This window comes from Onychostruthus taczanowskii, unplaced genomic scaffold, assembly GCF_017590055.1.
Source record: "Onychostruthus taczanowskii isolate IOZ18803 unplaced genomic scaffold, ASM1759005v1 scaffold10, whole genome shotgun sequence".
NCBI lineage: Eukaryota > Metazoa > Chordata > Aves > Passeriformes > Passeridae > Onychostruthus > Onychostruthus taczanowskii.
This window is the reverse complement of record NW_024496526.1, coordinates 17619531-17636813: the sequence shown is the minus strand read 5'-3', so window position 1 is coordinate 17636813 and position 17283 is coordinate 17619531. Positions and strand designations below refer to the sequence as shown.

Here is a 17283-nt window from a genome sequence, read left to right as displayed (position 1 = left end):
ACCTGTGCGGTGCCTCGTTCGTGTGAGGTGAGGCTGAGCCTGAGCATTCCCTGAGCCTGCACAGCCCCCGTGTTCATTGTGTGCTGCCTCTGCACGTGTGGAGCTGCACCCCTCACCGTGCAGGTGCTGCCAGCGGTGCATGGTCCCTGAGCCACCGCCGGGGACTTGGTGGACGGGGGTTTTAAGCGATGCTGCTGAACACGGGCTGTTCCGCAGGGCAACGCCAATCCTTGGTACTTGCCTCCTGGTGAAGTTATTGCACCCACAATGCAACAAATGATATGGAAAGATACACACGTGTCTTCAAAGGCACTGGGAAGTTGCAGTTCAATTTAAAAGTGTTTGTGCTTGCGTCATTGTTTGAGTTGCCTAAGACCCATGTACTGATGCAATAGCGACACACAGCCTGAGCTCTTACACTGGGGCAAATGCCTTCTGCCTCCTGCAGCCACAGGGGCGTTCTGCTGCCCACATGGAATCACTGAATGCTTTGTGGTGGAAAAGCCCTCTAAGATCATGAGGTCAGATCATTCCTCTGGCAGTGCCAAGGCCACCACTAACCCAATGTTCCACATCTGCACAACTTGTAAATCCCTGCAGGGATGGGGATTCCACCACTGCCCTGGACAGTGCCAGGCAGCCTGTGCCGAGGCCATACGACCATTTCTGGGAAGGGATTTTCCCCAGTATACAACCTGAACCTCCGCTGGTACAGCTTGATGCCATTTTCTCCTGTTCCCTGGGAGCAGGCTGTTTTTATTTTTATGTGACGCTCATGCTTTGCTACCTTTTCTTTTTCTTACAAGGACCAAGAGATTGGCTCTTTCTGAATGTGTCAGAGTTACCGACTGGGAGAAACTTCCAGGACACTTTACACTGTGTGGCTCCCTTTCGTGTGGTGTTTTCATTCTTCCCCAGCACTGCTGTGATTTTGCTTTGTACACGAGCACAGAAGAACCATATTCTGTCCTTCACTCTTTCTGTGTTTGTGGTCACTCGAATCTGAGACATTTGTTCTTTCTGGGTGGCACTTTGGCACATTTTTGGAGCTGTGAAGTGTGGATGTGTGCCTTGTGCATTTGCAGGTGAGTACCAAATGGAGTTGGTGGCTGGCTTCCATCTTCTGAATTCTGGCACCCAAGTTTAGACCGTAAGAAAGGACTGCCCAAGGTTGTCGCTCTCTGACGCAAGGAATGCCTTTGTGGGGCTGCACCTCCTTTGTGTGAGATTCAGTTAAAGAGCAAGCTGTGAATTATTGCCTTTAAATGCACATTTCTCCTTCTGAAGACACAGCTGTGGATGAATTCAGCTCGTGTGTGGCTGTTGTGGATGGCATGAGTGTGATCCAGTGTTATGGATGTTTTCTTTTGATAGGAATCTGGTGAGGTACATGCAAAATATGTACAGCCCTTGGGCTCTTGGCAGGGGGCCACTGGGACTGTCAGCGATATCTGGGTGCTTCTGATCTCATCTGGAAAGTCTGAGCTGCTCTCATGTTCATGTTCCCATGTCTGTGTCATATGGAGATGAAATGCAACCTGAAGTTCCTGCACTGATGGGCTCACTCTGTCTGCTGTGGTCTGTGCTCAGTGCTGGCTCTGGGGACTGAAGGCCACTTCAGCAGCCAGTGCCCTCAGGGGTCCTTGTGGTGTTTCAGGTTGTCTGAACTGGTTCTTCTCTCCCCTCTGGCTTCTTGCAGCTGCTGTCCTGACAGTCCCAGTACAGAACTTCACCCCACATTGCTGTAAGGCCATACAGGATTTGGCAGGACGCAGTTTTCTTAGGAAGAAAGGAGAGAGCAATATTAGCTGTGAAAGTGGAACAAGCATTGGAGTTTCAGGGTGGATTTTGAAGGGACTTTATGACTACAGAGCATAAGGATTCTATAGACTCTGTTACCTGAACCAGGTGTGTGTCTCTGTGTTATGCTGGGTGTCTTCACCAAGTGTCTGATCTGCCTTGTGCTTGGCTTATTGTTCACTTGGGCTTCCAAAGCAAATTTAAAGGACTTCTTCAGAATCCAAAGCTGGCCTTGGAGCAGATGCTGGCCTGCCCAGGAGCCAGGGTCCCTTCCTTGCCTGCACTGCGTGGCAGGTTTGTTTGGAAATCTGGGAGCTGCCACTTTGAAAGAGACTTTTCCATCAATAGCAAGTTGTAGTTTTCCAATGATAATGTGCTTTTGCAGGAGGAGGTTAAACCCAGATGATCCACATTTTCCTGTGTGTGGCTGAAGCTCAGACACAGTGTCCAGCATCCAGCTCTGCCTTGGGGTGTCCAGTACTGCTGCATCTGGAGTGTGGCATGGGATGCTGGGTTCCCTGGATCCCTGTTTGGGTATGGAGTGTGGCACTGGGATCCCGGATCCCTGTGTGGGTATGGAGTGTGGCACTGGGCACTAGGATCCCGGATCCCTGTGTGGGTATGGAGTGTGGCACTGGGCACTAGGATCCCGGATCCCTGTGTGGGTATGGAGTGTGGCACTGGGCACTAGGATCCCGGATCCCTGTGTGGGTATGGAGTGTGGCACTGGGCACTAGGATCCCGGATCCCTGTGTGGGTATGGAGTGTGGCACTGGGCACTAGGATCCCGGATCCCTGTGTGGGTATGGAGTGTGGCACTGGGCACTAGGATCCCGGATCCCTGTGTGGGTATGGAGTGTGGCACTGGGCACTAGGATCCCGGATCCCTGTGTGGGTATGGAGTGTGGCACTGGGCACTAGGATCCCGGATCCCTGTGTGGGTATGGAGTGTGGCACTGGGCACTAGGATCCCGGATCCCTGTGTGGGTATGGAGTGTGGCACTGGGCACTAGGATCCCGGATCCCTGTGTGGGTATGGAGTGTGGCACTGGGCACTAGGATCCCGGATCCCTGTGTGGGTATGGAGTGTGGCACTGGGCACTAGGATCCCGGATCCCTGTGTGGGTATGGAGTGTGGCACTGGGCACTAGGATCCCGGATCCCTGTGTGGGTATGGAGTGTGGCACTGGGCACTAGGATCCCGGATCCCTGTGTGGGTATGGAGTGTGGCACTGGGCACTAGGATCCCGGATCCCTGTGTGGGTATGGAGTGTGGCACTGGGCACTAGGATCCCGGATCCCTGTGTGGGTATGGAGTGTGGCACTGGGCACTAGGATCCCGGATCCCTGTGTGGGTATGGAGTGTGGCACTGGGCACTAGGATCCCGGATCCCTGTGTGGGTATGGAGTGTGGCACTGGGCACTAGGATCCCGGATCCCTGTGTGGGTATGGAGTGTGGCACTGGGCACTAGGATCCCGGATCCCTGTGTGGGTATGGAGTGTGGCACTGGGCACTAGGATCCCGGATCCCTGTGTGGGTATGGAGTGTGGCACTGGGCACTAGGATCCCGGATCCCTGTGTGGGTATGGAGTGTGGCACTGGGCACTAGGATCCCGGATCCCTGTGTGGGTATGGAGTGTGGCACTGGGCACTAGGATCCCGGATCCCTGTGTGGGTATGGAGTGTGGCACTGGGCACTAGGATCCCGGATCCCTGTGTGGGTATGGAGTGTGGCACTGGGCACTAGGATCCCGGATCCCTGTGTGGGTATGGAGTGTGGCACTGGGCACTAGGATCCCGGATCCCTGTGTGGGTATGGAGTGTGGCACTGGGCACTAGGATCCCGGATCCCTGTGTGGGTATGGAGTGTGGCACTGGGCACTAGGATCCCGGATCCCTGTGTGGGTATGGAGTGTGGCACTGGGCACTAGGATCCCGGATCCCTGTGTGGGTATGGAGTGTGGCACTGGGCACTAGGATCCCGGATCCCTGTGTGGGTATGGAGTGTGGCACTGGGCACTAGGATCCCGGATCCCTGTGTGGGTATGGAGCGGGGCACAGTGGTCCCGGATCCCTGTGTGGAGTGGCACAGTGATCCCGGATCCCTGTGTGGAGAGTGTCAGGGAGCGCTGGCAGCTCCATCCGCGTGTGTGGAGCACCACGGGGCGCTGGGAAGGCTGGATCCCTGCATCCCGGGCGCTGGCATCCCTGCCCATGTTCCCGATGCCCTCTAGTGGCTCTTGCCGCTGTGCTGCAGTTCCACAGGGCCCGGCCTGCAGCTCCAGTCGAACGGCAAAAGGAAAATACCTTTTGTGAATTTCTGCTGGTTACTTGTTAATTCCTCTTCCTTTATCTGGGTTAAATCCCAAGTCTTCCCTTGGGGAAAAAGGTTCTTGTGAATTCAGGTACCAGATCGTAACTGGATATCTGATGGATCTTTAAATCCATAGCAGTTTTCTGTGGGGATTTATTAAAGAATGTTTTGTTCCTTACATTAAAATGTATATTTTCTTTCTCTCTAAACAAGCAGTAACTGGAAGGGGTGTGCTTGCTGGTGTCACTAGGACCAGACTTTGGTGCTTATGTGTGTGCATTAATTGCTTTGAAAAAGTAATTTTTTTTTAAAGCAGTGAGGACAACACCTTTGAACTCATGCTCTCAAATAATTTTTAAGGGAAAATCAGTGTTTTGTAAAGGTCAGAGTCTCCCTCCCAGCTCCTTGCCTCCTCCAGTGTGGCTGGGGGCTGTGAGCCCGGCGTGTCCTGGGCTGCACAGACGCTGCTGCCAGTGTGCACAGCTCTCCTCAGCACAGGCAGACGAGATACTCCTTGAGGCTTTTGGGACAATCAACAGCTGGAGGAACAGCTTTATAGAAGCAGGGTTTAAATGGAAGTATCGGGCTTTTTTCCCTTGGGAGGACCGTGCATGCTGTGAAATGCATAAAATCTGTTAAAAGTCCAGTATGGTTTCCTTGCCTCTTTGGGGGAGTGGGTCTGATTGCCATCCTCATCCTCCCTCTGAGAAATACAGGGCAGGGACTTATGTGTACAGATTTACTTGTGTGTATTTGTTTCTTTTCGGGAATTCAGATAAACTGGTTGAACAGACACCAGGTGAGTCCATGCAGCTGGCAGAGTTTTCCCGGTGTTTGGACTGGTGTGTGCTTCCCGTGACTTCAGTCCCACACCGTGGCCGGCTCCTGGTCCGTGTGCTCAGCCTCCTCTCCCTCAGCCAGGTCTGGCAGGAGAGGGGCTGGAATGGCCGAGGGGGTCAAGGTGTGGGGGTCTCGGGCTGCCCCACGCGTGTCAGAGGTGGGGCAGCTCCCACCAGCGCAAAACAACCCCTGCTGGTTTTAACTGGCCCGGGGGCTGCAGCCCTGAGTTAGCTGTGGAAGAGCTGGCTGTGCCTGGGAGCTGCTGGTGCTGCTGGCTAACCTCTGAAGCTGCCCAGCAGTGTGAAACTCAGATTTTGTCTTTTTGAAGCACCTTTTCCTTGAGCTGGATGTCCCTGCTGTCTGAAGGGCTCTCGGGGGGACCTGTCCCTGCCAGGATCCCCTGGAGCACTCCCATCCATGCAGCCCCTGGCTGGCTTTGGCTCTTTGAAGTGCCCGTGTCTGGAAAGGAGAGCGGTGCCAGGAGCCACCTCTGACTTGCTGAGTGGGTGAGCAGGGCAGGGCTGCTCGGGGCTGTTGTGCCCAAGGCAGAGCGGGGATCCCGACACCTCCCTGCCTGGGGAGCAGGGCACCGACCCCTTGGAGCTGATCCCGAGCACTTGGCCACTGATGGTTCCTTGGGACAGCTCTCCTCTGCTTTGGGCTGCTCCCTGGATTGCTCCCTGCCCGTGCTGTTCAGCTCGGTGTGATCGTGTCCCAGCACGGTTGTTGAGGGTCAGATATCGGCAGGGATTACCCTTGGGTGCATCAAGGACAACCAGGGAAAGCTTCCTTGGGGATTTGGAAGGGAGAGTTGTTCTGGGACGGGAGGTGGTCAGTGCTGCCTGGGCCTTTCTGTGAAGGCAAAAACTGAATACTTGGGTGAGAAATTTCTGATCATTTTAACTGGTGACTAATCAATTACTGGAAATAAATACAGAGGTAATGGCTTGGCTTTCATCACTGAGCACTGAAGAAGTGCTGATGATTTGAAAAGGCACAACAGAAGAGATCTGAAAGGAAAATGACAATATCAGATGTATTTTCAATTTTCATCTGCTTCAATTAGAATTAAATCTGAAAAATTAAGACTAATACCTGCACATAAGGGGCATTTTGTTCCATGTGACTACACAGTCTCTGCAGGAACCAACCAACACAGGACAGGCAAACCATTCTGAGTCACCAGCCCTGTCTGTTGGGTTAAATCCTGAGAAACTGCAGAAGAGTTTCTTTTCAGAAGCCTTGTTTCACAGTAAAAAGTGGAGTAAAGAGTGGTCTGTATTTTCTTGTGAAGAAAGTATCATGGCAAAGGCTGGAAATACAAAGGCAAATTCACTCCTTTATTTCCTGTTTTAGAGGGAGCATGTGCCTCTGCTCTGTGCTGGAATCAGCCAGGACTGTTGCACAAGGTGTAGTGACCTGTCTTCAGCAGCAGGGAAATGGACTTGGCCCATCAAAAGGAAAATCCTTGGAGAGGCAACTTAAACTGAGAAATTGCTCTTTAGAGAGCAGCATCTTCCTTAAATACATCTCAATCTTTTTCTTGCCATCCAGCAATGGTTTTTGGTGGTTAATGGAAGTTATTCTGAGTTTTCTGGTGGAGATCTTTTCTGTTTCCCCTCAAAGCCCAGATAATACAGTTTTACAGACCACCTCCTCAGTCTAACAATAATTTAGCTTTCTAGTAACTGGTTCAAAGAATGTGTCATTGTTATTACATGCCTGCTTGGTACTGGAGGGTTCATGTTCCCCTACTACAAGCTTCTGTATCTACATGGTAGTTGCATGTGATGTCTCTGTGAATGTTGCAGTAAATGCATGGATTTTATAAGTGAAGGAAATTATTTAGTAAACAAGACAGAGTTGAAAAGGAGTCCAATCATCGTTGGGTTGTGTTTTGTGTAAGGAACTGATGAAAGGCTAAACACTGCTTTTGGGGTGGTTGCATTTTTAGACAGCAGTGGAAGCATACAGAACTGTTGTCTCTCCTTCCTGCAGCTCCAGGGTGTTGATGGAGTTATGATTCTCCCTGTACTGATGGTGATGGCGTTCCCATCTCCGAGCTGGCAAGGTGAGTGCTGTGTGGGGCAGGGTTCCCAGGGTGCTGTTTGGTAGCTCTTCCATCATTGCTCCAGTGAGGCATTGGCTTTGGAAAGTGACTTGTGTAATGGTTTACACAGCTGTGTGCACGTGAAGCTTTTGTGACATCACAATGTCACATGAGGTTTGCCTGAAAAAAAAGGAAGTAGTATTTCCACTGCCACAGAAAGGAAGGAATGGTTCACTTGAAGATCTCTTGGATGTTCTGAGAGAGAAGCCCCTGAAAGATGTGTGTACTTCACAAACAGCCTTTGGAAAACATTGAATAAAGGCTTTGTGGGAGTAACTTGGTTTTCTCAGTTTTATATTTTAACTTACTTGAGAGAGATCTCTGTGTCTGCTGTGGCATGTCTTTGTCATGCTGCAACAGCTGAATTAGAATTGTTACCTCCTACTTAGTGGTTCTTCAGCACTACCTGAAAACAATGTCACTTCCCTTAAGCAGATTTGATTGTCTTATGATTTCTTTACCTCTAACTGAAGCTGTTAGGAACAGGATGATGTTTTTTCCTCGACTCTTCCCTTTTGCAGATGATGAGCGGAAGCTCAAGATGATCCCCTACGAATGTGTGTGTGAAGGCATATCCTGTGGGAACGGGGATCGGTGCCAAGGCCAGCGCTGCTTTGCTTCCCTGAGCATTAATGATGGGGCCAAGGTCTACCAGAAAGGCTGCTTCCAGGTCTATGAGCAACGGAAAATGACCTGCAAAACGCCTCCATCCCCCAGCCAGGCCGTGGAGTGCTGCCAGGGGCACCTGTGCAACATGAACATCACTGCGCAGCTGCCCTCTTCCAAGGGTGAGCTCAGTTCTGCACTGGTGCCTTTCCAGGCAGAGGCTGTGATCTGCTGTGCTGGGAGAGAGATGACCCCAGTGCTGGCTGAAGGAAGGGTTTCATGGGCACAGCATGCCCTTGGTGCCCTGGTCCCCACCCTGGGGCCTGCTGGCACACCTCTGTGCCCACGGCTGGACTGGTCTCTGTGCTGGGGCAGTGAGGGTTGCAGTGTGTGGCTGGACTGGTCTCTGTGCTGGGGCAGTGAGGGTTGCAGTGTGTGGCTGGGGTCAGGATGGAGGCACTGCGTGTGAGAAGTGGCTCGGTGCAGGTGGGGGCTGTGCTGCTCCACAGGGAGTGCATCCTCCATGCAGGTGTGCTCACACCTGGCTGGGGCACGGCCTCTGTCATGCTGGGTGGGTACCGAGGTCAGCCTTGGTGTCACTGCTAATGGGTTTAAAGACTTTCTCTGGGAATCTGCAAAATTATTTTTTTCTCTCTTTTCACACCTTTTTCCCTTCCCCCCTCTTTTCCAAGGGCAAACCTTTCAAGGAGAAGCTGCAGGTTACAGCATGGAAACACTAATCATCGTTATCCTGGCTCCTGTGGTGGTGTTGATAGTTTTTTCTGCAGTAGCTGTGCTGATCATACGGAGAATACAGAAAAACCACATGGAGAGGCTCAATTCTAGGGATGCAGAGTATGGCACAATCGAGGGCCTCATTGCCTCGAACGTGGGGGACAGCACGCTGGCAGTAAGTGACCTGCCTGTGTGCAGGGTGTGAGTTTTCCTCACTTCCAAACTCCCCTCTCTTCCTTCTGTGTGGCTGCATCACTGAGAGCATGTTTTGATGCCAGTTGGCCTCAGGACTTGAGTGGTGCTGTTCCTGTGCTCCCAAAACTGTAGTACTAATGAATTTTAACCAAAAGGTGGGTTTGGCAAGTGTAGGTCCTTTGACCTGTACTGTGAAACAGTGTCAGTACATCAAAACAGAGTGTGCCTGGCTGTTGTGTGGCCTGCAGTGATGGCAGAGGTGAAGAACTGTGCTGCATGTTTGATATACAACAGCCTGAAGGGCTGGGGTATCAGTGACATTTTGCTGATGGAGGAGCAGTGGGAGTTCTAAGAAATGGGCAGTTCTTACTCAAAGCTCAGTTTTCAAAATACAATCTTACTCATGTGGTCTCTGCAAAATGTGATGAGCTGGGAAGTTCCCTTTCTGCAGGGTGACTGTCCCTTCCCCCTTCCCTGAGGCCAGAGCACAAATGTCCCAGCAGCTGTCCCTCACTTTATCTGAGCAGAGCAAGTAAAGCTTCAGGCAGGTGGAGTGTGTTTCTGAAGCAATGCAGAGTTTTCTCCTTGCATTGCAGAGATAAAATGTCCCCCCAGCATTAAGAGGCTGGAAGACATTTTCTATTTTGGTGCTGTCCCACCATAATGTGCTTTCACTGCAAGGAGTGGCCTGTGTCTGTTAATATTTTTTTTCTTTCTTTTTGTAATGCCTTTGGCTCTGTTTAATGAGCCCACAAAGGTTGATTCCATGTTACTGGTTTAAAACAGCCAGTCTTGATGTATCCACATGGCCCAGGCATGTGTGCAGCTGGTGATCTGTCCTTAAGCACTGACTTCCAACTTTTACCAGCTCCTCTGTCTTACCTGTGCAAGATCATTTCAAGCCAATTGCAGACCTTTTGTGCTTCTAGTTATTTAATGTTACTTGGAAACGGGGATAGCATCTGTGAAGAAAAAAATCACAATTCTGTTTCAAAGAGCTGGGAGAAGCTGGGAGCTGTCAGACCCTCTGAGCCAGTGCTGAGTGGTGCCAGTGCTGCTGCCCTGCCTCCCAGTGTGGCTGATGCACAACATGTAATTGGTGGCTCCTGTGCCCAAACATTCATCTAAACAGCAAGTCTTCTAGATTCCAGATTTTTCTTCTCCATTGTGTTTTAAGTCACTGGCTTTGTCACACATTAGGTAAGTTTACATTTAGGATTAGTCTCTGCAGTGTAGCAAGTGCTTAAAGCCCTAAGCTGCTTAGTGGAAGGAGCTCTGGCCTCTTCAAATCTTGTTTTTACAGTTGCTGTAGATAAGTTTGGGGATGGATTTTTGTTTTTGTTGCTTTTGTTTTGCTCTGATGCAAGCAGGAAGGAAAATGAGCCCTCAGTTTGTGTTAAAAAGTAAGGCAGTCTCTGTCACTCCCAGATTCTTTTTCTTGAGCGCTCGTTAAGAGGCTCTTAGAAGAAATGAGATTTCATGGATATCTGGTCCAAGCACTGCAATGCAGTTTTCTGAAATAATAGAAAGTTAGTTACACTTAGGCTTTTTAATCCTATTTTCCTTTGTAAAAAAGAGTCCAGCAATAGTTGTTAATGCTTTGAACTAATACAAAACTCCTGGCTGTAAAAGCAGCTGGACATTAGCATTTTACAAGGCTAATGGGATTTTAACATTCAATCAGGATCTCACTTATGTTTGTTATAAGCTTTACAGCTCAAAGTCTGCTTTCTATGCACTAAAAATACCAGAAACTGATAAAGCTTTTAAGAAAGATTTGTTACAGAAGTTTTTCTGGAGTGTCAGTGGCAAATCTTGTGTGATTTGCCACTGGTGATGCTGGAAAATCCCCTCACCTCATTAATTTGAAAACTGGTTTTGATTTTAAATACCTGCATCAAGCTTGAATAGGCTTCAGAAACAGAACTGAGAGGACATAAGGTAAGTAAAAGAAGAGTGAAGTGCTGAAAAAGGGCAGAATCTCCTGATAGAGGATAGCTGGTATGCCAGGAGTGGGCTTCCAGTGCAGACATCTGTAGTCATGTATTTATTACACTTATTAAAGAAATAATGACTTACTAAACAAATGCTCTTTCACCCCAAGTGACCAAATGGCATCCCCAGAGTCACACAGATACCCCGAGCTTTAACCTAACCTGTCCTTTGTGCATGTAAACAGGGAAAAATGGGGTTTCTCACGGGTCCTAAACTTCTGCTTTTCCTTCTGAACAGGATTTGTTGGACCATTCCTGCACATCTGGAAGTGGCTCTGGGCTTCCTTTCTTGGTGCAAAGAACGGTGGCTCGCCAGATCACACTTGTGGAGTGTGTAGGTCAGTGTCTTCTGGGTGCTTAGTTTTTTTGTAGGGCTTTAGTGTTAATTTTATTGATTCATTCAGTTTTTCTTCAGCATATTTTTATTATTAACTGCGTAGTGTTAATTGAGTTTAGGAGGCATTTGGGTCAAAGATACCTGGAGGCATTGACATTGAGCCAAGATTCGGTGCAGGCACTGAAGAGATGAGGAAGCTGTTGGGCTGAAAAGTTTGGCTTGCAGACAGTATGTCCTGATCTCCACAGGACAGGGCTTGGTTTTGGTGGGGCTGGTGGTTTTTAATCCTTTTTTTGTTTGTTTGTGGATGGCTTTAGGTTTTTGTTTTCTTTAAATCTTCATTTTGCAAGGGGTGATGATGGAATAGAAATGTAAGGGCTGTATCCCCAGCATTGCATTTCCTTCCTGCCCTCCTTGCTGCAGAATTCACAGCTCTGTGTTGGGCACGCTGACCTTGCCCTGTGCTGCCTGAGTCACTTCAGCTGCAAAACCACTTTCATTGTGTGGTGACACCTGCCAGTTCAACCCCTCTGTGCTGCACTGGTGTGCAGGGAGGGGAGATCCACACTCTCAGGGCTTGCAGGCAAAGCAGCCAGGAAAAATGAGGGATGCTGGAGCACAGTGTGACTCCAGTGGTAAGACCTGCATGCAGGGGAGGTCAGGCCAGCTGGTGTGGTGCTGGGTTCCTGACAGTCGAGTTCTGCCTGCTGAAGGCTGTTTGTTGGTTGACAGCTTCTCCTGTGCTTTCCCCCCACCAGGAAAGGGCCGTTATGGAGAAGTTTGGAGGGGTCAGTGGCAAGGAGAAAATGTTGCTGTGAAGATCTTCTCTTCTAGGGATGAAAAGTCCTGGTTCAGGGAAACTGAGCTGTACAACACTGTACTGCTGCGGCACGAGAATATTTTAGGTAAGTAGGACAAGCAGGTTCTGTATCCTGGTGTGTCTGGTGTAAAGGTGAGTTACCTGGACAGGTCACCTGTCAAGCACTGCACACTCACCAGGCGGCTCACAGTCTGCAGGTTCTTGTGTTCTGATAAAGAGCTGAAGAGAAATTTTCAGGGAGAGACTTCCAGGAGGGGCTGAGTCTCAAATGGGGAATGTGTCATAGCAGCTGAGACTTGCTGCTCTGCAGTATTCCAGCAGGAAGCAGTTAATCAGCCAGATGAATCAGGTGTTGGCAGCTGAGCACACAGAAAGCAGTGGAGGTGCCACAGAGCCCTGTGGAAGGGACTGGCTCCTGCAGCTCTCGTGGCAGAGTCCTGCCCAGTGTGTCAGGGGAAGCTCTGGTGGATCTGTGTTGGGTTGTAATCTCAGTTTCCCTGCAAGGGGAAGCTCTGGTGGATCTGTGTTGGAGGAAATGGAGGGAGAAAAGGTGGGGAGGAGTTCATAATGAGATTTAGGCATTTAATACTTTTCCTTATGGCTAAGTAAAGTGCAATATGAATCCAGTATTCTCTTCTGTTCAACTGTTCTGCTCAAGGTGAGAGTAAGCTCTTTTGGTGTTTAAACTTCAGTTATAGCTGCGTGATGTATCTTTTTCCCTGGAACTAGGAAAGTAAATGAACCTTGTGCATCACTCATACCTCATGTGCTTGGTGCTGAGAACTGGGAAAGTGGCTTTGTTGTGTTGAGCCATGTCTGAGGTTTAAGCAGCCCTTTGATTCCTCATAGATGTGCCCTGCTGTCGCTGGTATGCCACCTCTGCAAATAAAAGCAGCAGCACATTTTGAGTGCTGACACTGCCTCACCCAATATCTGTCTTCAGTCAGTTTTCCTTTGGCTCCTTTTTCTTGCTTCCTGTCAGAGAATGTTCCTTGGCTCTCTAGCTCACTCTGCTAGTCATTTGTGTGTTTCCTGAAGCAGTTCCTTTGCTGCTACAAAATAATTTGGTGGCCTCCTGAAATGTGAATTATTGAACTTCCCTTCCCAAGAGAGTAAGTGACTTGGCTGAAATTACATTGCCTGTTTTCCTTGATGCTTTGCCTGTGTTTAGTCTTTCTTGATGACTGTCAAATTTGTTGGCTATTTTAGAGACTTTTTTTAGATGCAATATTAAACAATATCACAGATTACAGAAATGTCACATTGTGCACAAGTCTGACTTTAGGAGAGAAGGCAGTGGATGTTCTTTCTGACAAATGTGAGCTTTTCATAAGCATGATTTGTTCCTCTGACTTGGGAATAAAACCTGTGTTGTTCCCAGCTAAAGCTGTTGAGGTCACTGTGTGGATATATGCAGAGGTGACAGGAAGGGAGCTTCCCCTGAATTTGGGGTCCAGTTTTAAGACATGGCAATTTTGAAGGCAGTTCTTGAGGTTCATGAGTTTTGAGTTTTGAACAGAAAATTTTCTCTTGTTTCTTCATAGAAGATCATTGTGGTTGGGCCACACATTTAACCCTGTTCTCAGCAGCCTGCACTGGCTGCCTGTGGACTCTAAAAATGGAAATGGTTGTTCCTGGCTTGATGTCTGAGGTGTTTCTGCTTTCCAGTGTGACCCTCTCAAGTGGGCAGCAGCAAATGTGCTACAGACTTGGGGTCTTTCTGCTTGACTGGGAACTTCCCCACCCCCAAGTCCTTCAAAAAGAAGGAAAAATAAAAATATTTTTAAAGTGTGTGGTCCTAAGAAGTAGTTTTTCGATGAGACTGACAAATATGTGAATGGGTTCTTGTGAATAATGTGAGTTAGAGCTCCAGCATTTCCTTTCATCACAGCAGTACCTGCAGTTGTCTGCAGTGCAGTTGTAATTAAACAAGTTGTGCATTGCACGAGGGGCCAGCAGTGTTGATCACAGAATATCCAGAGCTGGAAGGGACCCACAGGGATCATGGAGTCCAGCTCCTGGGTGGATAGGCTGTATGGGGTCACACCCACAGCCTTGGCACTCTGAGCACCCGCTCTGGCTAGCTGAGCTGCTTTTCTCGGGGAGTCCTGAAGGACCCCCGTCAGTTCATCTGCGTGTTTCTCCTTCTTCCTCCCCCTCTAGGTTTTATTGCATCCGACATGACTTCCAGGAACTCCAGCACGCAGCTGTGGCTGATCACCCACTACCACGAGATGGGCTCTCTGTACGACTACCTGCAGCTGACCACGCTGGACACGGTGAGCTGCCTGCGCATGGTGCTGTCCATCGCCAGCGGCCTGGCGCACCTGCACATCGAGATCTTCGGCACGCAGGGCAAGCCGGCCATCTCCCACCGCGACCTCAAGAGCAAGAACATCCTCGTCAAGAAGAACGGGCAGTGCTGCATCGCCGACCTGGGTGAGTGCCTGCTGCTGCCCAGCCGGGGGGCGGGTGGCTGCGCTGGAGGAGCGAGGGGGGGCTGTGGGCCGGGGTGGTGTGTGTGTGCCCCCTGTCTGTGTGCCCGCAGTGCCCCCTGTCTGTGCTTCCTGTCTGTGTGCCCTCAGTGACCTCTGTGCCCCCTGTCCGTGTGCCCGCTGTGACCCCTGTGCCACCTGTGTGCCCACAGTGACCTGTCTGTGCTCCCTGTCTGTGTGCTAGCTGTGACCTCTGTGCCAGCTGTCTGTGTGCCTGCAGTGCTCCCTGTGCCCTGTCTGTGTGCCCGCAGTGCCCTCTGTGTCCCCTGTGTGCCCGCAGTGCTCCCTGTGCCCCCTGTCTGTGTGCCCACAGTGACCTGTCTGTGCCACCTGTCCGTGTGCCCGCAGTGCCCTCTGTGCTCCCTGTCCGTGTGCCCGTAGTGACCTCTGTCTGTGTGCCCGCAGTGCCCTCTGTGCCCCCTGTCTGTGTGCCCGCAGTGACCCCTGTGCCACCTGTCTGTGTGCCCGCAGTGACCTCTGTCCGTGTGCCCGCAGTGACCTCTGTGCCCCCTGTCTGTGTGCCCGCAGTGCCCTCTGTGCCACCTGTGTGCCCGCAGTGACCTCTGTCTGTGCCACCTGTCTGTGTGCCCACAGTGACCCCTGTGCCACCTGTCTGTGTGCCTGCAGTGACCTGTCTGTGCCCCTTTCCGTGTGCCCGCAGTGCCCTCTGTCCTTGTGCCCGCAGTGCCCTCTGTGCCCCCTGTCTGTGACCCGCAGTACCCCCTGTCCGTGTGCTTGCAGTGTCCCCCATCCCTGTCCCCCGTCCGTGTCCCCTGTCCGTGTCCCTGTTGTGGCTGCGCTGGAGGAGCGAGGGGGGCTGTGGGCCCGGGGTGGTGTGTGTGTGCTCCCTGTCTGTGTGCCCACTGTGACCTCTGTGCCCCCTGTCTGTGTGCCCACTGTGACCCCTGTGCCACCTGTGTGCCTGCAGTGACCTGTCTGTGTGCCTGCAGTGCTCCCTGTGCCACCTGTCTGTGTGCCCGCAGTGACCCCTGTGTCACCTGTCTGTGTGCCTGCAGTGACCCCTGTGCCCCCTGTCTGTGTGCCCGCAGTGACCCCTGTCCATGACCCCTGTCTGTGTGCCCGCAGTGACCCCTGTGCCACCTGTCTGTGTGCCTGCAGTGACCTCTGTCTGTGCCACCTGTGTGCCCGCAGTGACCCCTGTGCCACCTGTCTGTGTGCCCTCAGTGCCCCCTGTCTGTGTGCCCGCAGTGCCCTCAGTGCCCCCTGTCTGTGTGCCCGCAGTGCCCTCCGTGCCCCCTGTCTGTGTGCCCGGAGTGACCCCTGTCTGTGTGCCCGCAGTGACCTCTGTGCCACCTGTGTGCCCGCAGTGACCCCTGTGCCACCTGTCTGTGTGCCCGCTGTGCCCTCTGTGCCACCTGTGTGTGTGCCCGGAGTGACCTGTCTGTGCCCCCTGTCTGTGTGCCCGCAGTGCCCTCTGTCCGTGTGCAGTGTCCCCCATCCCTGTCCCCTGTCCGTGTCCCCTGTCCCTGTCCCCTGTCCCTGTCCCCTGTCCGTGTCCCTGTCCCCCGTCCGTGTCCGTGTCCCTGTCCCCGTCCGTGTCCCCTCGCGGGCGCTCCCGCAGTGCCCGCCGCGGCCGCCAGGTGGCGCCTGCAGCCCAGCCACGCTTTTGGGGCCTTTTCCTGGTTTTCCGTGCTTGAATCCCATTTCCGGATCCCAGAGCACGCGGCGCTCAGGCTTCATTTCTGGGACAGTGCGTGTCCTCCACAGACAGTCTGAGCCGTGTGCTCGCTGTCGCGGTGCCGTAGCTCAGTCAGCTCGCTGGTGCAGAGCGCTCGTGGGCCCAGAAGCAGTTCCCTGGGACCAGCTGGTTTGGAGTGGAAGCTCGAGGCACCCGTGCTGAGGAGCACTCACAGCAGTGTGCCTTGTTCACACCTTGGAGGGATGTCTGACAGTAACGGTTTTTTTGCTTTTCTCTGCAGAAAAGGGAGAAAATAGTGGTAGAACTGAATTGGGGCACTGTTGCCTAGGCAAAAAGTGTATCAGGGATGGGAATTTTTAAAATAGTAATTCTACTGCATAATTTCTGTCACTTGTGCCCGAGGGACTTGAGATACAGACAGGGAAAACATGAAAGCCACATACTTGGGCCTCTGGAAATTTGCTGTGGGAAGGGTAGCAAATGCAGCAGTAAGTTGGAAATACAAAGTGTTAGAGACTGGCTTTCAAATAAATTTGTAGTTCACTCTGAGGAGGTGCAGCACGTCCAGGCATTGATTGACCTGGCACTGGTACAGTGAAGTCTATTACACTCTTTATCTAGAGGTTTCAGATGTCTGAGAGACTTTTCTGAGAGAGCACAGCAGTAAACATTTCCCATTAGTTTTTATGGTGGTTAAAATAGCTATTTTTTAAAATGTGAGCTCTTCAGACCCATACCTGTCCCATTTTTCCTACGTTCCTGCTTTGTAAGGGAAGCTGACCAAAGAGTTTGTTGCTTGTGGCATGCATTCCTGCCCTTCCTGCTGTGGGCTCTGTCCTGTTTCCACTCTCGGGTCCCTTCCTGTCAGGGCCTGGAGCTGGGGCTGCCGTGGCACCCCGGGATCAGGAGCTGCAGCGGCTCACGTGTGCTGTGTGACAGAGTGACAGGATGTCATTCACTGCTGCTCACCCTGCCAGCTGGGAGCCTTGCTGTGTCCTTCCAAAGCCGTGCTGGTGTCTGGTGCAGGGCAGCTCTGCATGCCCAAGGGCCGTGTCACACCAGCAGGATGCTGTTTGGGAGCTGCAGCTGTGTCCTTCCAAAGCCGTGCTGGTGTCTGGTGCAGGGCAGCTCTGCATGCCCAAGGGCCGTGTCACACCAGCAGGATGCTGTTTGGGGGCTGCTGTGCCGTGGCTCAGTGCCCTGGGGTGGGCAGGACGTGCTGCCCATCTGCAGACAGCAGTGCTGCCCATCTGCAGACAGCAGTGCTGCCCATCTGCAGACAGCAGCGCTGCCCATCTACAGACAGCAGCGCTGCCCATCTGCAGACAGCAGGGCTGCCTCTGTGGGTGACAGCCCCTGCCTGCCCCCTGCGTGC

General features: G+C 51.7%; 1 protein-coding gene across 1 annotated transcript in view; it reads left to right on the top strand.

Moving 5' to 3' along the window:
- ACVR1 (activin A receptor type 1) overlaps window positions 1–17283 on the top strand; it is a 46849-nt gene that overhangs the window by 22390 nt on the left and 7176 nt on the right. Inside the window, exons 2-7 of the mRNA XM_041407707.1 lie at window positions 6955–7027; window positions 7588–7854; window positions 8365–8582; window positions 10835–10934; window positions 11692–11838; window positions 13917–14192. Of these exons, the coding sequence (XP_041263641.1) occupies window positions 6976–7027; window positions 7588–7854; window positions 8365–8582; window positions 10835–10934; window positions 11692–11838; window positions 13917–14192 (1060 nt within the window). The 5' untranslated portion in view covers window positions 6955–6975. The remainder of the gene's footprint in view (window positions 1–6954; window positions 7028–7587; window positions 7855–8364; window positions 8583–10834; window positions 10935–11691; window positions 11839–13916; window positions 14193–17283) is intronic.